Source organism: Cucurbita pepo, chromosome 5, assembly GCF_057944985.1.
Source record: "Cucurbita pepo subsp. pepo isolate OVF chromosome 5, ASM5794498v1, whole genome shotgun sequence".
Taxonomy (NCBI): Eukaryota; Viridiplantae; Streptophyta; class Magnoliopsida; order Cucurbitales; family Cucurbitaceae; genus Cucurbita; species Cucurbita pepo.
Window position 1 is genome coordinate 3,050,709 of NC_141802.1, and position 24,041 is coordinate 3,074,749.

The 24,041-nt window shown below is 34.7% G+C and overlaps 2 protein-coding genes across 4 annotated transcripts; both read left to right on the plus strand.

Moving 5' to 3' along the window:
• Nucleotides 1-4,552: 4,552 nt before the first annotated feature.
• Nucleotides 4,553-7,868, plus strand: LOC111795739 (IQ domain-containing protein IQM2). The gene is made up of 9 exons (XM_023678303.2): nt 4,553-4,732; nt 5,138-5,597; nt 5,679-5,793; nt 5,889-5,954; nt 6,037-6,125; nt 6,215-6,305; nt 6,394-6,633; nt 6,720-6,821; nt 6,917-7,868. The coding sequence occupies exons 2-9, from the start codon at nt 5,164-5,166 to the stop codon at nt 7,580-7,582; spliced, it is 1,803 nt and encodes a 600-aa protein (XP_023534071.2). The 5' UTR covers nt 4,553-4,732; nt 5,138-5,163; the 3' UTR covers nt 7,583-7,868.
• Nucleotides 7,869-9,271: 1,403 nt separating this feature from the next.
• On the plus strand, nt 9,272-23,987 carry LOC111795738 (ubiquitin C-terminal hydrolase 13). Of its 3 annotated transcripts, none has more exons than XM_023678301.2 (32): nt 9,273-9,420; nt 9,836-9,905; nt 10,406-10,556; nt 10,648-10,805; nt 11,194-11,459; nt 11,735-11,953; nt 12,134-12,242; nt 12,335-12,450; nt 14,679-14,777; nt 15,069-15,178; nt 15,949-16,023; nt 16,639-16,717; nt 16,807-16,953; nt 17,349-17,429; nt 17,530-17,649; nt 17,776-17,898; nt 18,557-18,634; nt 18,723-18,811; nt 18,966-19,074; nt 19,859-19,927; nt 20,020-20,130; nt 21,128-21,183; nt 21,328-21,505; nt 21,700-21,801; nt 21,966-22,037; nt 22,186-22,251; nt 22,456-22,521; nt 22,607-22,693; nt 22,833-22,949; nt 23,106-23,180; nt 23,262-23,348; nt 23,447-23,987. In XM_023678301.2, exons 1-32 carry the CDS (start codon nt 9,391-9,393, stop codon nt 23,486-23,488), a joined length of 3,357 nt encoding a protein of 1,118 aa, XP_023534069.1. In that variant the 5' UTR covers nt 9,273-9,390; the 3' UTR covers nt 23,489-23,987. The 3 variants fall into 3 exon arrangements, 2 of the variants coding, with proteins under 2 accessions (XP_023534069.1, XP_023534070.1); XM_023678302.2 differs by having other exon boundaries at nt 9,305-9,420; nt 9,839-9,905; XR_002815240.2 differs by lacking the exons at nt 22,833-22,949; nt 23,106-23,180; nt 23,262-23,348; nt 23,447-23,987 and having other exon boundaries at nt 9,272-9,420; nt 22,186-22,266; nt 22,607-22,679.
• Nucleotides 23,988-24,041: the final 54 nt, after the last annotated feature.

Below are 24,041 nucleotides of genomic sequence, written 5' to 3' on the forward strand. Positions count from 1 at the left end.
ACTACCCAATTTTTTCAGTAGCTCAATCGTAAGAAGTCTATATAGAATACTTTCCTACAAATCTTTTTAGAATGCATGCAAGTGAGGACAACGCATGCTAAAATTACTAGTGTTGGTTTGGGAGAAGCAGCTAACGTGACTATGTCGCAACGGATGCAAGGAAATATCGAGACCATCAGGTGCCAAATCCAAATTCTGAAACATGAACATGGGTCGTTATATCCTTAGCTTAATGGGTTTTTTGAATCTAACATAACACGCTTCTTAAACAACACCGACAATATATACATTTTTTTTATATATATAACACGTCACTCGATTTTGACGTTTCAATAATTTTATTTTCACTTCATCCATATATGTTTTTTAATGTTTTTTTTTTTTTTTTTTAAAGTATTTCAGTTATAATTTGTCAAACGAAAAAGGTGGCGAGTTTAGGTAAAACCTTACCTTATAAGTATAGAAGAATTTCTTACCAATTTATGCACTTTTTGTCTCCCCTAATGGTCGCGTCTACCAATATTAAGGAAATTTTGACTTTGATTCCTTCCTCCTTTTCTCTAAACGACTTTTACACATCCAACTTGTCCAACAAGTTCGATCACGTGACTAAGACCAAACATGGGTATTTTGGTCTTTTCCGTTATCTTTAAAATAATTTTTTATTTTTCTTGTTAGCTTGTGAGCTAAGAATTGGTCAATTTTTTTTGCCGTTTGACCTTGAGACAGGTGTGTAGATGGCAGATTTATGTAACAAGACAACGTTGAAATTCCTATTTTAGGTTTTCATACTTAAATACGGTAGTTTTTTAAAAAATTATTTTAAAAGCCAAAAATACATTTATATCATATTTATTAATAAAAATTCAATAAATTTTAAGATACGTCTCAAATGATAATTAGTGTTTTATCTACTGAGTTATGTCAATATTTTTCTCTCAAATTATATAAAGAGAAAATATGATGGATACGTACAATTCTTCATTTGACTTTTAAGTACAAATAAGTGCTCGCTCGAACTTATTTGAACTAGTTTAGAATAGTCAACTTGAGTTTGACTTTGAAACCCAAGTAGATAAGTGGTACAGGAACAAACCAATATCATATTCGAATGAGAATGATGCTTGATGATAAAATAACTATAAAATGCTTTAAAAAAAACTTGAATATTAAATGAATTTTACTTTAAGCAATTTTATATTAAGTAACATTTTGAATGATAACAAAAACGGGTCGAAAAAACTTCGGGTTGATTTAGGTTAATAATTTTATAATGTCGGGTGCAGCAGCGTGGCACGAGGAGGGTGAGATTTGGTGTCGTGTAATGTGTTGGGTGTGGCCTTTGAGAATCAGATTGACGCGGTTGTATTGTGGTCCATGCACCTTTAGTGCACCTAATCAAACCCCCAATACTAAATTTTGTATACAGCAGCGTGTTTACAGGTGTACGCTGTTTTCAGTGCGATAACGACTGTCATTCAACCACCACCGTCCATCTCATCTTAGGCAGATCGCAATGGACGGTTATACCCTTTCTCTCACATTCTTTACATTCCACTTTTTTACTTGTCTGTCACAGTGCCCAAACATTCGGAAACTATTTTATTTATTTATAATTAATTTGGAACAAATAAATGCCACCTAGCCAAGTGATTGTTTTAATTAGTAATATTTTAAAAATTATAAAAATAGAAATAAATGTATATTTAAAAAGGTGGTAAAAAAGTGGAATATTTTCGTGAGTGTAAAGCAACCGATCCGGCAAGCGTCAACGAACTCAAGGCGAAGCGTTGACTTCTAAATTCTAATATTTTTCTTTCCAAAAAGGATTATAATCTGAGTTAAATAGAACAGTGTTGACGTTTTCTTTCAAACTTTTGTACTGTACGACCCACGCGCGGCCAGGCGCGTACAGTCACGACGAACGTAACATAACATCGTCGGTGCTGACATAAACGCGTTTATCCAATCCATGGATAACGTTTTGAATCTCGTCTCAAGCGGGTACAGGCCGTAATTGGTCTGTGACAGAAAGGGGTTGGTGAGGCTATCACTTCCGCTCCTACCAGAAGGAGAAAAAAAAGGGAAAACCCAGCGGCAGGCATGGGATTTGGTTGTGTGGTAAAGAGCTGTATTGTTTGCTATAGACAGCATCACGTGGACAAGTAAATTTCCGCCAGGTGGATGTCAACCAATTCGTACAATGCAGAGTACCCACGCCTACATGTCACGTTTTATCAAATATTTTTATTTATTTATTTAAAACAAAATATAAAAAAAAATTAATTAATTAAGTTGTATTATTATTTTGCATGCAGATCTGAAACGACACTACTTGTACTGCTAACGAATTGTCGGCTTCGAGTCCCCCCTTTCCCTCTTTACTTCCAATCATTTCACATTTCGCAGTTAATTATGAGAATTTATTGCATTTAATTATCAAAGATCCGATCCACTCTCCTTTTAATTAATTAATTAATTAATTAATTTACAATTAAACTTCTTCCACTATATCTTATTTTTCTAATTTTAATTTACCATTTTAAATCAAAGTGTGAAGGGAAAGAAGCCCAAATGTCGATGAAATAAAATAAAATTTAAATGTCAGAATAATGAGTGGCAATAATGTGTACAATGATAATAATAATAATAAATAAATGACGTTGGGACTGCCCAATAATGAAAAGTATTTAGAAATTAAAAGGTTTGACTTTCTCGTAATAAAATAATTATAAATAAATGACATACAGTTGTCAAAATAAATAAATAATAATAAAAATAGCGAGATCTATCCATATTTAACTACACGATTAATAATATTATTTTTTACATTTCATTAATTTGAACGAGAGATCCTCAAGAAGCACGCAGCCGTTATTAAATATGAAAGGTGGGAGATTCGTATCATTTTATAAAAAAAAAATGATTATTTCTTATAAACTTAATTCATTGATTTATTTAAATTTGGTGTAAAAAAAAAAAAACTCTTGTTATTTAAATTTTAATCCAAAATATGTATCATTATTATTTAAAAAATAATACTAATAGAGTATTAATTGGTAATGTGGGACATTTTTATGTAACCCAATGTATTTATTAATTTTGATTGTATGAGTAAATCATGTGGATAAGATTGAGCCACGTGTACGTTGATAGAAGGTGCATTTTAGAAATCAGAATCAGAATCCAAAAAAACATATATTGTAAGGTAGTATGACAGATAATACATAAACAACTATATTAAAATGCATGCATGCCAGCACCAACATTTATTTTATTATTTCAAACTTTATACACATTTTTTCATTTTTCCTAAGTTTTTGTTTCACTTTTTGGACTTTTATGACACCATCTATAAAATATTCCCATATAAACTTAGATAAATATTTTAAATTAATAAAATCAAATTTATGCGCATGAATTTTAATTTTTTTAGAATCATACGATGAACTATAAGAATGTATAAATGAACTGAGGTCATCTGAATAAGAGTGATTTTACAAGTAGTATGGTCAAAGAAATATCTATGAATATCTTATTTTTTATATGAAACACGTAAGTGGAAGTAATGCATGCTAAAAAAGACTCTGTTGATCAATACTGTTGAGATTGTTGGATATGGAGCCTGATGTTGAGATATAGTAAAGATATATTTAGAAGATATTTCATAAAGATTTGATACAGATATATATGGTAGATATTTGGTAAAAAATTGATAGAGATATTAAATTTTTGAAGTTATATTTAGTAAATTAAAATCATATATAAGTCTGTGTTTACAAAGTACTTTTCTTCATTCTCTGTATTATTCTGTTCTTTGTGTTCATCTTGATCGAGTGCGTCCATTGTTGAGCGATCCTAACAAGTACGATTTAGTTTCACACATGAATTTAAAATCTCGATGGAGATGGGCGTTACACATTTTTTATTTTTATTTTTTAATGCACGAAATGAAATTGAATGGAAAAATTAAGGAAATGTTTGGGATGGAAAAGAAAAATAAACACAAACTTGGGAATAAAGCTACTTTCGACGGAGGGTGACATAAGCAGTGGCGATTGCGGTTTACGAAGAAGTCCAATTTTTTTAAAATATTATTTTATTAATTTTTGACCCAAATAAATAAATATTTATATATATATATTATATATATAAAGGACTTTCCATTGAAACAGCAGAAATGAAAATGACTTCCCAGAATTTTGAAAATGTCAGAATTTCTTTTAATTTTCCCAAGAAATTCATCTTAGCTTCACCTCCAAGCTGGCATCAATTTTGCATTGGATTTTTTTTTTTATTTAATAAATTATTAATTTTATTAAATACTCTAAAATAAAACTTAATTTTTTAAAATAAATTTTAAAATTTTAAAATAGGTATTTAAAAAAAAAATTATTTTGTGTTACGGGTTGGACATGAAATTTAACCGAAAATTAAAAAAAATATTAATTTAAATTCAGAATTTTCTTAAAAAAATGAAAAAGGTGGGAGGTGGTAGGAATTGACGTACGCGGTCCTATATAAACCCCAACACTCGCAGAATTATTGGCATTTCAAAATCCGCTTCTTCTTCCATTACTTTTCTCTGTAATTCTTATTCTTCTTCGTTCAAAGTTTCCATTCCAGTGTGTTCAACAATCGGACTCGGACTCCATACTAACTCAGACGCAGAACTTGAAAGCTTTATCCCTCCGTCTTCAACCTTCGGATTCTCATCGTTTTCCTTTTCAAGGTCAGTACTCGACGTTACTGTTAACTTTCTGAAATTCATTTTTGGTTCTTGGAATGGATGTGCTCGGTCTGTATAGATTTTTGAATTTAAGTATTGAGGTTTTAGGAATCGGCGTTTTAATTTGAAATGAGATTGGGGATTCGCTGCCATCTTGATGGCTTAATAGGGGCGGCCGGATGCCGGCGGCGGCTAAAAGGAAAAATAGAGACAGAGAAAGATACAATGAGGCTGCTGTTTAGTTAGGCAGATCTATGGTCATACTTTAATGGACATTGAATTCTATTGTATCAGGATCTCTTTTGCTTTTTGTGATCAATTGTTGCTATCTGTTCCATTTCTTTTAGTAGCTTGCTTTAGCCTATAGCCTATAGTCATTCCATCTGATACATAATCTTGTTCTTACAGGTTATTAAAGGATCTTATTATGCCATATGGGTATATCTAGTTCCTGTCCATTTGCAGAGTATATTGATTTGGGGAATAGTTTAGAATCCATTTTGATAAAATCCGGTAGTTTTGGAGATGAAGGAAAAACTCTAATGCGGTCCATTAGTTTCACAAGCAGTGATTCAGAATCAAAAGTATTGAAATCTGTTGGTTCTGGGAATGTATCTTTGGAAGCGCCGACCGAGACTTCGTTAGAAACTGGAAATGACATTGTTGGTGAATCGATCAGCCCGAAGAGTGAAGAGTTTGATAAACAATCTCTAAATTCGGATAATGATATGGGAAGATTCCAATTGTTACCAGTTTTGGATCCAAACAATCCCAAGCATGCTGCTGCTTTAAAATTGCAGAAAGTGTATAAAAGCTTCCGCACCAGAAGAAAGCTAGCAGATTGTGCAGTTCTTGTTGAACAAAGCTGGTACGTTTCTTCCCTTCCCTTCTATTTGTGTAGGTGATCTTTGTCTTATTTCATCGTTGATTAAACTGTCAATATTTGTAGGTGGAAACTCTTGGACTTTGCTGAACTCAAGCGAAGCTCTATATCGTTCTTCGACATGGAAAAACGAGAGTCTGCTATCTCACGGTGGTCGAGAGCGAGAACTAGAGCAGCTAAGGTGAATTCAAAGAAATTCCTAAAAAGAAAAAACTTATGAACAATGTTTGACCATATATTTGTTTCAGAAATCTAACCAGGCTTTCGTCAATATAGGTTGGAAAAGGCTTATCCAAGAATGCTAAAGCTCGAAAACTTTCTTTGCAGCATTGGCTCGAGGCGGTAAGTAAACTTCCTTTAACCAAGAACTTCTAATACATTATCCTCGTTTTGTTCCGATGTAATTCTTGATGTATATATACAGATTGATCCGCGACATCGCTACGGCCACAACTTACATTTTTATTACATGAAATGGCTTCATAGTCAGAGTAAAGAACCCTTCTTCTACTGGTAAGATTTCCTTCTTGCTACAACAATATGTTTGCAAGCACCATTTTTAGACCATGGACTCGAATAAAATGTCCTGTTTCTGGATTCAGGTTGGATATAGGAGAAGGGAAGGAAGTAAATCTAGTGGAAAAATGCCCAAGATGGAAACTCCAGCAGCAGTGCATCAAGTATTTGGGTCCTGTAAGTAAATACTTCTTGATCCAATTGTTCTTCATTTCCTTATTCTTAGTATAGCACATTGAACTTATTTTGTTTCCTTTTATTTTAGATGGAAAGGCTTGCATACGAAGTAATTGTGGAAGATGGGAAACTTGTATACAAACAATCAGGGAAACTCGTCCACACAACTGAAGAAGCTAGAAATACAAAATGGATTTTTGTCCTAAGCACGTCGAAGATCATGTATGTTGGAAAGAAGAAGAAAGGTACATTCCAGCACTCGAGCTTCTTGGCTGGAGGAGCTACAACTGCTGCTGGGAGATTGGTTGTGGACAATGGTGTTCTAAAGGTACCAACTCTACAATTCGAAGTCCTGATTTTTTTCCCCATTAAAAAGGAGTCCGACATTAACGATTTATCGCTCTTCGTTGACAGGCTGTTTGGCCTCACAGCGGACACTATCGACCCACGGAAGAAAACTTCAAGGACTTCAAGTCATTCCTTAGAGAGAACAATGTGGATCTTACTGACGTGAAGGTAAATATTGCCTGAAAATGTATAAGCCATTCATGTTTTCCACTTTGATATCATTTTGTAAATAACGCCTGAAATCCATATTTTCTTCCATTCAGACGACTCCTGTTGATGAGAGGGATGATGGCTTTGAAAGCCAAGAGGGTATCCATCACGTTAGGAACCACTCATTCGAGGAGGACTTCATCGTCAAGCTGAATGGCTTTGAAAGTGAAGAGAACCATACGGAAGAATCAACTGAAGGAAAAACTGATTCATTTGAGCAAAAACAGTCTTCCATGGAACTATCTGATTTAAAGCGTCATAACATTGGCAAAAAATTGACCAATCTTGAGATACCAAACAGGGATGAAGTGATTGCGATGTTTGAGAGAGAACAACAAGATGTGGGAAGCAGTGGTAATAATGATTTGCTATTGGAATCCCCTGTTGAAGATAGTTCATTATCTCCAAAGCCGAACATCTCTGAAGATCAAGGGAATACTAAAGCGAAGATCATTCACGAAGAGTCGGTCGTTAGAAGGTTAAATTCACATAAAGAAGTCAAATCATATCAACTAGGGAAGCAGTTATCTTGCAGATGGACAACAGGAGCAGGTCCTCGCATAGGCTGCGTGCGAGACTATCCATCAGAGCTTCAGCTACGAGCACTCGAGCAAGTGAGCTTATCACCGAAAAGCACAGCGCATTCTTTGCATCGCTGCTATCCTTACATCGCCGGTGAGCTGTTATCTGGCCAACTTCCCGGGCCAGCCACCATATAACAGCAAACATAAGAAGATGACTGTCCATTCCTAGACATGATCCTCTTGCATTTTTTTATCAGAGGAACATCAATGAATGGAGCAGATAGCAGACCAGAATGGCTTATAGATTCCTTATATGTTCATTCTTTTGTACATACACAAAAAGATAATGTAGGAATTGTTTGTGCTTTAGATTTTTTCCTACTAACCCATATATTCTTTTTTGTGTAACAAAGGGAAACTCCACAATTTTTCCTATTCCATTTCTTGTCATTATGAATACAAGCAACGTTCTAGAGTCTCATGAGTTTATGGCTTCGGGTTTGCTACTCTTAACTCTTTTTGTCCTCAACAGCCTGACGGTGAACCCCACCTGAATAGACTTGAATAGACTTAAACAGATATGAATCATTGAATGTGCAACCAGTTTGCGCTTGCTCGTATGAGCTGTCTAATAATTTGTTGGCGCAACTACAAAATTATTGTATGGCCTTACAACAAATATCCCATTTAATGACAGTAATCTCTTGATAATATAGTCTTCCACGCGCCAACGACGAGATGAATATTGTCTCCATTTAGTGGTTCCCGCGCCACCACAATGGCATGACATCAAAAGTTCACTCCGGTTGCCATCTACGGATGTCAAGGCTATCCCGATCGATTGTTTACTGCAATGTATTTCTAAATCCTGCTTGGTAAATACCTCAGTTGTTCTAATGTTATAAACGCCAGCGAGGTTGGCTGGTGAGCTGCCGATCACCTTTCCTCCTCTCTATCTCTTTCGCATTTATTCAAACACCTAATGTGCGTCGTTGTTGGGTTGATGTATGTGATTGAACATTGTCGTGTCGAGAAAGCCAAAGGACGTGTGAGCCATGCGGCTTAAAGTCGGGACTCACCTCATCCACCAAAGGTATTTTAGACCAATAAGTTGATCGGGCCACACGCTTTTATTTCAAGGTTTTGAGCTTCCAATTTCACCTTTCATAGCTGCCTGTAGCGGGATCATGAATGAACTAAAACCACGTTAAAATAAAATGAATTTTAAAGATAAAATAAAATAATAAAAAAATCTTTAAAAAAAATTGAAAATAATTACCTATATGTACCCTTACATCACTGGTGTGGCTCAATTATAAGAATTTTAAAATTAAGTGCAGTAAATCTTCCATGTGAGGAAAACTTGGGTTGGTTCGCGAAAATAGTCTTCAAACTATCAAATTAACCTCTAACTTGACTAAGTTATGTTCATGTAGGCAAAAACTATTAGTTCGTCTCGAATTCCTAGAGAAAATATGGACGTCTGTGGTCAATAGATTATCAATTGAATTTGGATCAATTGAATTTGGGCTTCTTTCATTTGTGGGTTGGATAAAATTCCCAATTTAGATATGAAAATAAATATTAAAAGTATCAAAGTATTATAATTGTAATAATATCTTCAAAATTTGATACATAATTTATAAATATAAAATTGATTATAAATTTGGAAGTGTAATTAGTCTCTATAGCTTTATTAAATGACTTAAAAAATTGAGTTTAATTTTTTTCCGAATTAAATTAATAACTTTAAATGTAAATATATATATTTTTGGAAGGGTGGAGGTTGAAAATGGGCCGAAGAGTCCAATAGGCCCAAAACGGACGCGTGGGGAGGTTTCTGGTCGGGCGACAATGCCCCTTGGGAGGAAGTGAGAGGAGGGAAATTCCAAAAATGCCCATTTACATAATGAGGAAGTAGACATTCCTCGTTTAGCACTTCGCACTCATTTTTGGTTTTCCATTTCTCCACCCCAACTCTCTCTTCCAAGGCTGCAGAGACCATGACTGTGATGACTCCGGCTCCCGTCGATGTAAACTTTCTATCTTCAAACCTCTCTTCCATTATTCTCCCCTCCTCTCTTCATCGTTTTTCTCTGTAATTCAGATGTATTCAACCTTAGTTTCATGCGAGTTCAGTCAATCTCTTGTTTTCTTCTTCTTCTTCTTCGTCTGTTCTAAATTCAAGTATTATCTTAATTTAATTCTCAACGAGTTTTCAGCTTTTCATCAGTTATACAATCTTCTTGCTCCGTAATCTAGGGCTTTCCGTTCAATTTCTGCCTTTCCTGCCACTCCGGCGATATTTTTTTTTCTTTTTCTTTTTGTTATTGTCGTTGCCGACTGGCGCCTCTGGATTTTACACACATATCTGAACTAATCAAGATTTGCTTTGGTGGATCCGATTGCTGTCTTTAATTTCTGCTTCATCTTTTTTTTCATTTGCAGCAGCAAGAGGACGAGGAGATGCTTGTGCCGCACTCGGATTTGGCTGAGAATGATCACCAACCTATGGAAGGTTTACTTTTGTCCCATTTGATCTGTGAAATTATCTCCCCTAGCTTATCGCATATGTTTTTCTTGTCTCTTGATCTAGTTGAATTCTTTCGGTGTCTGAGATTATTTCCTGGCTGTATGGTTTACTCAAAGAATCTGGAAATTTTTACCACCAGTTTCCAATTTGGCTACTGTCGAACTTTTTTTGTTCTTTTATTCTTCACCAGGATATCTTCTTGCTGTTTTTTCCCTCTTTCCCTAAGAGTTACTACAATTTTTTCAATAGTTGAATCGATGGTGGACAAAGGTATGCATTGGCATACCAACTGCTACTTTTGGGAATTTAGTTGTTCTGAAAAATTAATTTGCTGTTTCTTTATCGGAGTTACATTGGAGGTGGTTGTGCGGATTTTTTTTTTTTTAATTAGTTCGGAAAGTGCGTTTGTTGCCTCAGATTCTTTTAACGAAATTTTAAAGAAGTTTTCCCTCTTTTTTGTTCCTTCCCTCCCCGCAACCTGATAGTTGTTCCCCAATCCGAAACTGGAAGCACAGTAGAGAATCAGCCTGTCGAGGATCCCCCATCATCAAGATTTACATGGAGAATTGACAACTTTACACGGCTCAACATAAAGAAGCTATATTCTGAAATCTTTATTGTTGGTGGATATAAATGGTAATTTTTTCTTATACTAGTCTGATACTTCAATATACATATTTATGTTGTCATATTTTACACCCAAGTAATTTGAACCTCTTTCGTCTAGGCGTATACTTATTTTCCCAAAAGGAAACAATGTGGATCATTTGTCCATGTATTTGGATGTTGCTGATTCTGCTAGTTTGCCATATGGGTGGAGCAGATATGCTCAATTCAGTCTGGGCGTCATCAATCAAATCCACAATAAATATTCAGTGAGAAAAGGTTCATTCTTAGTACTTTATTATTTTGGAATAATTTATTGGCAATCTTATAGATTTATGCACTATGATTACGTTGATCTTCGTTATACTCTGGGAAATTTGGATGTATTTTTTATGTTTCTTAGAGAAGAAGAGAAGATAATGCAAATTTTCTGAAATGTGCAACCAAGGATTTGTGTACATTTCATGTCATGTTTGTGTTGAAAAATATAAAATATATACACAGCTCTTTTTGTTGTCAAGAACTTGAGTTTCTTTTATTACTATTATTAATTTTGTTTTTCCCTCTTCTGTTTGATCACCCTATGATGGTCAAGGACTTTGTTTTCTTTTATACTACTACTAATCCTGTGAGAAATCTATGACACTATTCTACTGAATCATTGCAGATACACAGCATCAGTTCAATGCAAGGGAAAGTGATTGGGGCTTCACGTCATTTATGCCCCTTAGTGAACTGTATGACCCTACCAGAGGATATCTTGTTAATGATACCCTAATAGTTGAAGCTGAGGTCCTTGTTCGAAGAGTGGTCGATTATTGGACATATGATTCAAAGAAAGAAACAGGTTTTGTCGGTCTTAAAAATCAGGGAGCAACATGTTACATGAACTCACTTCTTCAAACTCTTTATCACATTCCATATTTCCGGAAGGTGAGTGATTATGCCGTTTCCTTTGTGGTCTTACATCAATTTCCAGATATAGAATGAAATCAATCAATTTGAGTAACTATTTTGACCATGCACCATGCTTTTGCTAATGAAGTTGATGTACCATCCAAGTTTTATCTTCTCCTTTTCTCCTTTTATAAAAAAAATAAAAAAGAAAAAGAAATTGATGTACCATCTGTGTTCTTCCTTCCCTCACGGGGCATACACACTCTAGTTTAACATCCAAAATAAGTCTGTCTGTTTGATTATTATTTCAGGCTGTGTACCATATGCCTACTACAGAAAATGACATGCCATCTGCAAGCATCCCTTTAGCTCTGCAGAGCTTATTTTATAAGCTCCAATATAGTGACAGCAGCGTAGCAACAAAAGAACTTACTAAATCTTTTGGATGGGACACATATGATTCTTTTATGCAGCATGATGTCCAGGAACTGAACAGGGTTCTATCTGAAAAACTTGAAGATAAAATGAAGGTAAATAATATGACCATGCTTCTCTCCACAATTTTGTAGGATGTGACGGATGGTTAATTATATGACCTTTACAAATTTTCCTTATAGAAAAGAAAATTTTACTTGCCTTGAGGAAATATATATGATTAAAAGATGTTAAAGCAATTCATAAAAGCACCAATACTTTATCCATGTATACAGGGAACTGTTGTGGAGGGAACCATACAGAAATTGTTTGAAGGACATCATATGAATTACATTGAATGCATAAATGTGGACTATAAGTCAACGAGAAAGGAGTCGTTTTATGGTAATTACTTTTTTGGTTATTAATCAATATAATTATGCACGGATTCATTTCTTATTGGCTGAACAGCGCCCTTCATAATGTTTTAATTTCAGATCTTCAGCTTGATGTCAAGGGCTGTCGTGATGTGTATGCTTCTTTTGACAAGTATGTTGAAGTAGAACGTCTTGAGGGTGATAACAAGTATCATGCCGAACATTATGGGTTGCAGGTTGGTTGTAAAATTGTAGTATGGGACATGAAAAATCTTTATTTGTCCAGTTCAATTAACTCATTTTAGCTTGATTACAATTCGTTGACATCACTTTTGTTAGTTATCAAGTAGTGTTAGTGACTAAGTTTCCAGAAGTTGAGTGGAACTTTTTATTAGACGTTTGTGGTTTTTATTTCCATATTCTATGTAATATTTTATGTCATCCTTAATTTACCCATTATCAGATGAGCGGATCGCAAGTGGGCAGTTTTGGTATTTTGTCTTGGGTTGTCATATTGAAAATTGCTAGGATATCTTGACCTTGATTTGGATATGAATGAGAAATAAGTGGTGTACGTGTGTGGCCTCCCTGTAGTTGTTAGGCTTTGATATTTGCTATGGGAAGCATGTTCAGCTCCAAAAGCCTCATAGGATAGCACAATGCTGATTTGGATATTGAGCATGCATAAGTAATTTAGGTGTGTAGCCCTTGCTAAGGGTTAGACTTGAAGTTTGCTCTCAGAAAGTATTTTCAGGTTCAAGGGTTTACTGGAATGGTGCTAATTTTGAAATTGAGTATGGGAACCACGTGGATGTGGGAACAGAAAACATAGTAGTCATATTACAATATATTTAATAGACTGTAATGAATCCTCTATTTAACATAATAATCATGTTACATTTTAGACCTTGAGGCATTAATATAAAACTGTTAAATTTTAGGGCAAAACTAGGAGTAGAATTTAGAGACCAAAACTATACCTTAAGCTTTTATTTAAGCTACATGCACGTGCATGGTTGTTTTCCTTTTTTTTTTCCCCTTATTTTATTGTAAGCTACTTTTCATCCCTGCTAAATTTAAGGTTTCAAATGTAGTTACATTCATGACATTTCATCCTTACCTTCATTAATTGGCATAAATATTGCAATCTACAGGGGATATTCCCACTTTTTTTTTTTTTGAAAGATAAGAAACTTTAGATAAGGATAAGGATAAGGATATTCAAGGGAAGGATAAGCATCCCAACTGGCGTGAATAACTAAGGGACAATTGCTAAAATGGGGATAAATGGAAGGATAAAAAACCCTCATAGCTAACCGAAGAGCTAACTAATAAGCACTTCTATTGGTATAAATAACAAAAGAAGGGCGATTATAGAAATGGTTACAATGTGAGCAACAAAGAAAGCCCAAAGCTTTTGCAGAAATCTAGATATATTATTTTCCTTGAAATAGTTTTTTTTGGAAAAGTCTTTTAATTCTTTGAAACCATAGCTTATTTGAGAATATCTTTTCTTGAGTTGATCAGGAAAATATTTCCTCTCTTGTTGAAAGTATAGCCGTAGCACACATAATTTATCCTAGAATTTCTTTTAAGGTTCCCATGGAATCCATGGTAAACCAAAGATTTGTAGCATCGGGGCACCTCTGTTAAGAAGCGGAGTGCAATCTAAAGAACAAACAAATATTATCACATCTGCAGAGATTGCACCTCTTTTAGTGAAAACTGCTTTTTCTTCAACCGTGGCTTCCAAATAAGAATTAACATAGAAAACTCTGTATCAAGATTATGCTACAAAACTTCGTTAGTAAGTAGGAGTTTTTAAAAATGAAAGCCAACTTTTATTAGGAGGAATACAAGTACGAAAACAAGGACCATCTGAACAAGTCCGGAGAAGGAGCCAACTTGAGCATAACTCAGTTGGGAAAAGATATATGCCCTTGACCAAGTGGTTAGAGATTCAAACTTTCCCACATCCCACATGTCATTGAACTCTGAAAAAAGAATTCTTGATTCTACTAAATGATGCTATTTGGATTTCCCCCTGTAGATTCCCCGATAATGTCGTGGACAGAGATCCACGTACTTAACATCATATAAGTGACAATTCTTTTAGGAGTGGGTGGGAAATTATGAGATGTACTTTTTTTGGAAATATAGATAACTGCGTGGTTTTAGTTGTACCTCTCTCTCTCTCTCTCTCTCTCTCTTGTTTTTGTTATTTGTTTTTATAATTATTTTTTTCGAGTGCGTGTTAAACTCAAAATCTTGTTGTTGAAGTTTTTGGTAGAATGTGAGTTTTGAAGAGAGAAGTAGAAAATTATTAGTATCTTTTCAACTTAGTCATAGTGATAGTGCTTCCTTCAGTTGCTTTCCGTGATTTCAGATTCTCATCCTATACAAAATTCTTACGATTGTTTCATTTACTGAAGTTCCCCCTCCCAATGTGAACTTACCTATACAGGATGCTAAGAAGGGTGTATTGTTCATTGACTTCCCTCCTGTTCTTCAACTTCAGTTGAAGCGATTTGAGTATGACTTCATGAGAGACACCATGGTAAAGGTAAGTGGCAGATGTAGTTAGCTTACCATCATTATTTTAATGGTTCTTCCTGTGGACTAAAAATTGTAAATATTCGAGTTGTTATGCCATTATAAGATCTAAGTATAAGATATTTGGCCTTTTTTTTTTCCTTTATTATTGATAAAAACCTATGATACTTCTAGATTCCTGTTCTTGTTGCTGACTATGGTATAAGGAACACTATTTGCTTTAACTTGAAAATTAGGTTTGTGTTTATATTTCCTTCTTTCTGGCAACCAATTGATTCTTTTATTGTGTCTAATTCTGTAGATCAACGATCGATATGAATTCCCTCTTCAACTGGACCTTGATCGAGAAAATGGGAAGTATTTATCACCTGAAGCTGATAGAACCGTTCGGAATCTTTACACACTCCATAGGTATAATGGATGTTTGACCATTAGCTCATATGGAGTCACGGACTACGATATCTATGGGACTGTCCTACCAACAGATATGATATTGTCTTTCTTATTAAATTTGGTTACAATTTTTTTTAAAGTCTTATTGGTTCTTACTCTTTTATTTTTCTTTTTTGTTTCAAATAATAAGGTAAAGAATTAGTTGTTTCAACTTTCAACTTAATTGCTGGAAATTGTTTTCTACTTTACGCGCACACATTTTTTTAAAAAAATTCCTGGTTGGTTCTACAGTCTTCTCCGAAGGAAGTTCCTTTGAGGGAGTTTTAACATCTGGCCATCCTTCTCCCTTTTTCAAGTTGTTTTATTCGTTGAGTTGGAAAGCTTATGTCCCTGATGAAAAGACGTGTTTATGTGCATTGGAAGTGATGGATGGTGTTACATAAGTAAATAAACATAGTAGATTTCTTCATGGTAGAAGATGCTATGCAAGTGAACGTGGAAGATGAGATGCATGGTGATCGAATAAGAACGGAAAAACATGATAAAAATAAATCACTTTGTTTTGTTGTTTATATTTCAATTGGTCAAACACAAATCAAATGTTTTATTCTGTAAGTATTTATTTGCTGTACGAATTTGTGGATGGTAATTGCATGCTCTTCATTATTATATCGTAGGTCACCACCTTGTACTTGGAGATCTCTTTATAACTCTTGAAAAGTCTTTGTTCAATCCATTCTTTAAGTATTTTGTGTAGTTAATATTTTCTCTTTTTTGGGGGGGTTCAGTGTCTTGGTTCACAGCGGTGGGGTGCATGGTGGACATTATTATGCCTTCATCAGGCCCACCCTTTCGGAGCAATGGTATGTTATGAATTTTATATTACCAATAATTCAGTCTATTCTCTATTTGCATTTGACACTTGTCCATTTTGATATCTACATTATTGTTCTTTGCTGGATAGACAAAACTATGTGAAATTTCTACAGTGTAAATCGAAACCAAAACGATGAAAACTTACAATGGTTTTTAGAGTTTGTGGTAAACTGTATCTGGTCACCTTTTGCTATTTCTCTCTCTTCAAGATCTTATACTTACCCACAGCCTTAAGGGACTGCTCAATTAGTTGAGGGCATACACTTATACAAAATGTCAAAATCTCAGGTTCAACCCTTTTAATAATCTTAAAACTAAGGCTTACAGGAACCTTGTGTTGGAAGTGTGCATGGTATCCATGATAATAGTTGGGGTGGCTTCCTATTAAATTATCCATGATTACAATTTTTTTTTTAAAAAAAAAACTTATGCTTATCACCAGTGAGGGAAGACGGAGAAATTGTGCAACTTTAAATAAATTCTTAGATTTCATCCTGTATTTTCTATCCTTGCCCTTTAAATTTTGTATAATTACGTAAGAATTAAATTCCACTAAGTTAAATTGTGTTGCTCTCTCGTGGTATGAACTTTTGGGCCTGCAGGTACAAATTTGATGATGAGCGGGTTACAAAAGAAGATGTAAAAAGGGCATTAGAGGAGCAATATGGTGGTGAGGAAGAGGTACAATTTCCACGTCAATATTTTCAGTAAACTTTAATCTGATATATATATATATTTCTGCTTGTGATATTCTATCTGGTGGTTAACAGTTACCTCAGACAAATCCTGGATTCAACAACACTCCTTTTAAGTTCACCAAGTACTCAAATGCATATATGCTTGTGTATATACGTGAAAGTGACAAAGACAAAGTAATTTGCAATGTGGATGAGAAGGACATTGCTGAACATCTCAGGGTATGCTGTTGTTGCATGCTTCTTAGGCATGATATTGAGCTTCACTTCTTTATCTCGTAATTTGCAATGTGCTGTTGTTCTTTCTTCAATGCTAGCCAAGTAGTAGAATACTTGGTTGGAAACTAATTAAAGGATTTTGAGCTTCACTTCTTTATCTCGCAATGATCTGATGCATAACAGATCTACTTGGTTATGTTATCTTGTAAGGCTCTGAAGTACACTAGATCAAATCTTACGTATTTTAGATCGCCTAAACCCAAGAGCTTGTTGATAGATCAAAATATTGGGAGAAAAATATGGGTTGAAAATAATTGGCATCCAAAGCTTGTAACCTAAACCTTTTCCTGCTTGTGTTTGTGTTACTGACCCAACTACGGTTACTTGAACAACCTCAGGAAAGGTTGAAGAAAGAACAAGAAGAAAAGGAACACAAGAAGAAAGAAAAGGCGGAGGCACACCTTTATACTATCATAAAGGTTTAAAGTTGATCATCCTACCATTAGCTTGCAAGTGGTTTTCAATGTTAAGTTATTGAAAAAAGCTGAGCGTTTGTTTGATCAATCTCATGATTGTTAGGTTGCTAGAGATGAAGATCTAGTTGAACAAATTGGCAAAGATATATTTTTTGATCTTGTTGATCATGACAAAGTAAGGAGCTTCCGTATCCAAAAGCAAACGCCATTTAACCTTTTCAAGGTAATTCCTTCCCCCCCCCCCCCCCCCCCCCCCCCCCCCTTTTTGGCTAGTGCTGTTGTCGTCAGCAATTTCTGGGTATCAATTATATATTTTGCCAGCTGAAATATTGTTATATGGTATGTGCAGGAGGAGGTCGCAAAAGAATTTGGTATACCCATCCAATTTCAGCGATATTGGTTGTGGGCAAAGCGTCAAAACCATACTTATCGACCCAACCGACCATTGACACCTATGGAGGAAGCACAATCCGTAAGTATCTCTTTATCTTTTATATGCGGAAATAGATTTGTTCCAAACTCAGGAACAGAGATAGAAACTTTTATTGGAAGGGGCAAATTAAGGAAAAGACTTCAAACCTTAATTTTCTAAAAATCCAAGACAAATTGGGGGGGCAGTTCCCCCCAGTTTGGTAAATATTACCGTTCACTTTATTGAATGCTTGAAAATGGCATGGCCTTTGATGTTGGGTGCATTTATTTTGTGCTATCACTAAAAAAAAAAGAAAGAAATACAAGAAGAGGTCACAGCACAGATTCAGAGAGGGAAGGAAAAGAGGTGAAAAATTAGAGAAAAAGTTCATTGGTCTCTTAACAAGCAAAAAAAGAGAAAAAGGAATAATGTCAATTAATTAAGACCAGAAACTTGAAGGGAAGCAGTGAAGTGAGCATCATAATCAAAACATCTCCCCTCGTGTTCTCCATTCTCTGGTGCATTACAGTTTCAGGTTTCATATGAATTTCTGAAATTACGCTTGTTTTCATGAATATCCAAGAACATACTATTCATTTTAAATCTGCAATTTCTAATTGGGTTGAAACTATGAATCTACTTCTACAGATGTTTTCCCCTTGTTAAGGGAAGTTGCTAATTTTCTGAAGATGCTCATTCCTAATCTATGGTCATATAGGTCGGACAATTAAGAGAGGTGTCAAATAAGGTTCACAATGCCGAGTTGAAGTTGTTACTGGAGGTGGAATATGGACTGGTAACTTTCTTTTTACATGCAGACTTCTCATTTTTGTGATCACTTTCTTATTCCTCTTGCATATATGATTTTCTATAATCTCATTCAGGATTCACGGCCTATTGCTCCACCAGACAAGACAAAGGATGATATCTTATTGTTTTTTAAGCTCTATGAGCCTGAGAAAGAAGAGCTGAGGTATTTGATACTTTGTACCCCACCACCACCAAAAAAAAAAAAAAAAAAAAAAAAAAGAAGAAGAAAAGAAAGAATAATAATAAAAATATTGTTGACATGGATTGGTGATGAGTTGACAAGATGTTTCACTTTTGTAATCTTTCCGCAATTCTAGATACGTGGGAAGACTTTTTGTGAAGGGTAATGGGAAGCCTTTTGAAATATTGAAGAAATTGAATGACATGGCTGGTTATGCTCCAGAAGAAGAGATCGAACTTTATGAGGTTTGGGCTTCACCCTTTCAATTTTCTGCCTATTCAAGTTACTTCACTTATGCTCCCCCCCCCCCAAAAAAAAAAAAAAAAAATCATCTGATTTTACTTCACTTATGCAAAGACTAAACAAAAAAAGAAAAAGAATCTGAATCATCAGGACAACTCGAACTGCTCAAATAGAGAACAAATGACGATCATAGCTACTAAATTTAGAAGGAATTACACCTTATACAAATGGGTTTGGATTAATCCGAAGTAGAAGATTGTCCCTATGTACCCCACCTGGCATTCCGTGAAATTCTTTTGGGGATTGGCATTCTTATGCTAGCTGCTACTTCCTTATTCTGGTTTATTTTAATATAAATTTATTTGTTTCTTATTGTTGGAAAAATTATGGGAAACTAGGAGAAATTTGATCAATTCAAAAGGAAAACAACTGGGTGACATAAAGAAAGGAATCATAATTACTAAAAATTTTGAGACAGGAAGTTTATGCCATCTTCTTCTTGAACATATTTACCATGATTTTATTCCTAATAAGTGGCTTTCTTTTAGGAATCATCTTTTGATATTCCTATCACTATGACAAGTGTATGTATGAATAATTGGTAGTATGTCCAATCATACCTCTCTTTCTTAAACCATCTATGTTAGCAGAGTTTGTTTGCATTGCAAGAAAGACTTCCGTTAAAATTTGAATATCTGGCATTGCAAGAAAGACTTCCTTTAAATTATGACTAAGTTTTGTGGCATTGGTTAATTGTTATAATTGATATCCTATGCCCTATTTCAGGAAATTAAGTTTGAGCCAAACATTATGTGTGAGCCTATTGACAAGAAGTTCACATTTCGAGCAAGTCAGGTAATGCTGTTTTTGTCAGTGCACCTCTGCATGCTGACTTTCTAAAGTATGTACAACATTTACTTAGTCTAGAAGTTGTTTTTCTGATGCAGCTAGAAGATGGAGATATTATTTGCTTTCAAAAATCCCCACCAGTTGAAAATGTTGAACAGTACCGATATCCTGACGTTCCCTCATTTTTGGAGTATGTGCATAACCGTCAAGTAAGACATCGACATGTTTTGTGAAACTTTATTTAGTTCACGTATTCCTCTGCTCTCTTACAAGTACAAATTATTAGACATGCTTTTATAATCATATCTCCCTCATGATAGAGTTATTATACATGCTTTTAAACTTCATTATGACTTTCTCTGGAATTTATGGAAGAGAGAAATCAAAGAGTATTCATGGAGTAGACACAATCCCATACTGGTCTATTACTTTAGCTTTTTATAATCATATCTCCCTCATGATAAATTGGGAAGGTATTTGGGAAGGTCTTTTGTAAGTATCGTGGACTCATCCATTTTGTACATTTCAAAAAAAAGAAAGAAAGAAAGGTTTAGACGGTTTTATTCTTTGCAGACTCAAGAAAAGGTTTTCTTATGCGGTAAAGAAAGGAGAAGATTTATTACAGAAAAGGAAATATAATAGGATTAGTAACCTCTCTTAATATACACGAAGTGTATAGAGAATGAAACAAGAAGGAAAAAGAATTCTAAACTTATAATTATCTGGTAACCAAAGCCCATAAGCTGAGTTGAGCTCCGTTTCAGATGTCCATCATCCAGTTCTGTTGTTGCTTCCTAACAGGGATTGCAGCTTAGAGAAAAAAAGCTATAAATTCTTCTTGGTGTACCCTAATGCAGGATATAGTTTTGGTTAATTTGTGTTGATGCAATCCAAGTGCCTTGATATTTTGTTTTGGTTCTTTGAGTTGTGTTTCTTACTGTTGAGATTATTGTGAAATTTAGAGTTTCCTTACATAGTTCATGTAATTTTTAGGACAAATGTATGACCAGAAATTACTCAACCTTCCCATTCTTTATTCATTATTTGACATGCAGAGAATTGTCTGGCAAACCTTTTCCAGACACTGATGTGCTTTATTGATTTACTTGTGTGTGCGTGTTTGGGACAAGAAACATGAATTTTCTCATTTTGTTGTGCAATTTACCAAAAACTGATTGGTTGTGCACTATTGATTTATGTTACCAGGTTGTTCATTTTCGCTCCATAGAGAAGCCTAAGGAAGATGATTTTTGTCTGGAAATGTAAGTGGTATAGATTATTTATTACCGTGATAGCAATTATATATTGCATACCACTTGAATCAATTTGTAATGAAATGTCTTATGACAGACTGTAGTTGTTACTATATATATTGTCTCTTTATTGCATTTTCTTGATTTTTGTAGGTCAAAACTTTATACGTATGATGATGTAGTGGAAAGATTAGCCCAGCAACTTGGTATAGATGATCCATCAAAAATTAGATTAACGTCACATAATTGTTACTCTCAGCAACCTAAACCTCAGCCAATCAAGTATCGTGGTGTGGAGCATTTGTCTGATATGCTGGTCCATTATAATCAGGTAATAATTCCCCATCCTCGAGAAATAAGCACTATTATTATTATTATTATTTTTTTTGAGAGACAATGATATTTAATTGATGAATTATAATATAAAAGGCAAATATAATGTCCCAATCACCATTGGTGGATTACAAAAAAGCACTATTAATAGTTCATGATCTAATGTCTTTGACCTAAATGGCTTATGTACAGACATCAGATATATTATACTATGAAGTACTGGACATCCCTCTTCCGGAGTTACAAGGTCTGAAAACGCTTAAAGTAGCATTCCATCATGCAACTAAGGATGAAGTGAGTATATACTACAATCGTGATTGAATTCTATATCTCAAATATGTTAAAATAGAAGTGTTTACATATGTATTTCTTGCGTGCCTATTTGCATGCATTTGGGTCTGCATGTGCTTGACAGTGGTTCAACCTTTTCCCCTTACAATTATATTCCATGTTATCAGGTTGTTATTCATACAATAAGATTGCCGAAACAGAGCACTGTAGCAGATGTGATTAATGATCTTAAAACAAAGGTACTTGTTTCTTAACTTCTTTTTATCCAAATTTTTTGTGGGTTGTGTGATGTGTCATATGTGCGACATTGATAGAGTGTACATGCATCTATTTTGTGCCATTTTGTCCCTGTATTTTTCTTTTTACTTACATTTCTTTTATGAATAGGTTGAATTATCTCATTCAGAGGCAGAGCTCAGATTGCTTGAAGTTTTCTATCATAAGATCTACAAGGTGTGACCGTGAGAGGTCTTTGCATGGCTATTGCTTTATATCACTCATTGTTTTTAATTTTGATTCTGCTAATAAGTTTCTACAAAAAAGATTTTTTTTTTTTTTTTCATTTAATAAAATTAGGACCTTGTCCCTTTATTGGACATTGCAGACGAACAACCTATATCCCTCTTCATAGTTTAATTCTGTCATCCGCTGATACAGGTGTTTCCTCCCAACGAAAAGATTGAGAACATTAATGATCAATATTGGACTTTGCGGGCAGAAGAGGTGCATATCTTATGCAAGGAATTTTCTTAGTTTTTTAAAAATGTGAACTCTCTAATCACATAGTTTCGTCCTCTTCTGTTCACAGATTCCAGAAGAAGAAAAAAACCTTGGTCCAAATGATCGCCTAATTCATGTTTACCATTTCACTAAAGACACCACTCAGAATCAGATGGTTAGTATGGAGCAGTATCCTTACCCAAATGATTTTCATTTGATGATGTTTGGATATTCAGTATTTCAAGCAAATAGGATGGATGCTGGATTTAAATAACCCCTTTTAATGACTACGGTGTTTCCTTTGTTATCTATAGCAAATTCAGAACTTCGGCGAACCTTTTTTCTTAGTCATAAATGAGGGAGAGACTTTGGCCGACATTAAATTGAGAATACAGAAGAAGTTACAGGTTCCAGATGAGGAATTTGCGAAGGTATTTGTTAGGTTTTTCTTCGTACCGTGGTCTGTACTTAGGTAGTTATTACTTGTTAATGAAGTTTGTAAACCCATCGATATTACTGAGACAGACAAATAAATATCCGAAGCAATTTCACTTAATCTAACTGTGTTTTGCTGTTTATGTTGTCAGTGGAAATTTGCATTTCTCTCACTAGGTCGTCCAGAGTACCTCCAAGACACAGACATCGTTTCAAATCGTTTTCAGGTTCGTCTGGAACTTTATTTTTTTCCAGTTACTCTCCGCTTTGTGATAGCATTCTGAATATAGTCCTGTCATATGCTTTAGAGAAGAGATGTTTATGGTGCATGGGAGCAATATCTTGGACTGGAGCACACTGACAATGCACCCAAACGAGCTTATACAGCAAATCAGGTAAAACGAGCTTATACATCTTTCTTTGCTGAAAGCTGATCAAACAAAAATGTGGCTATCATTTGCTGTGGTCTTAACTGAATGAAACATTTATGCAGAATCGTCATACATTTGAGAAGCCAGTAAAAATCTACAATTAGTAAAAGACAAGACAAGACAAGACATGGACATGACTGGGTTGTTTGTTGTGTCTTCATAGCATTAGATGAGTTGGGAAAAATCTACCACACGTGTTTGGTCGTTAAAACGAGCAAAGGATTGGTGAGCAGTTCAAGTAAAAGCTGGCATAGAGTATTATATTGGTAGCAGGATTCCATTTTGATTCTGTTGGCCATTTATTCTCTAGCAACAAAATGGTTGGGGGAAGGACTTTTTCTTCAAATAGATGTGTTTTGTTTTCAGTGTCTCAACCACCTCAATCCCCCTGATCTTGTTATTACAGACGGAGAGGTTTCACCCTGTTCCTCTTCCCTTACCCTTTGACCATGAAGAGAAAAAGGCCCTCCCTCAGCATCAGTTGAGTTGTAATCTAGTTTATAAACAAGATTTTTTTGACTAGTAGTTGAATATGTACACAAAGAAGTATAGTTGGGGACCTGAAATATTGTTATTGTTATTATCATTTTTTCTTTTTCTTTTTGGGCTGTTTGTTTCCTGATTTTTGGTGGTTTAGTCAGATGCGTAATGGTAGTA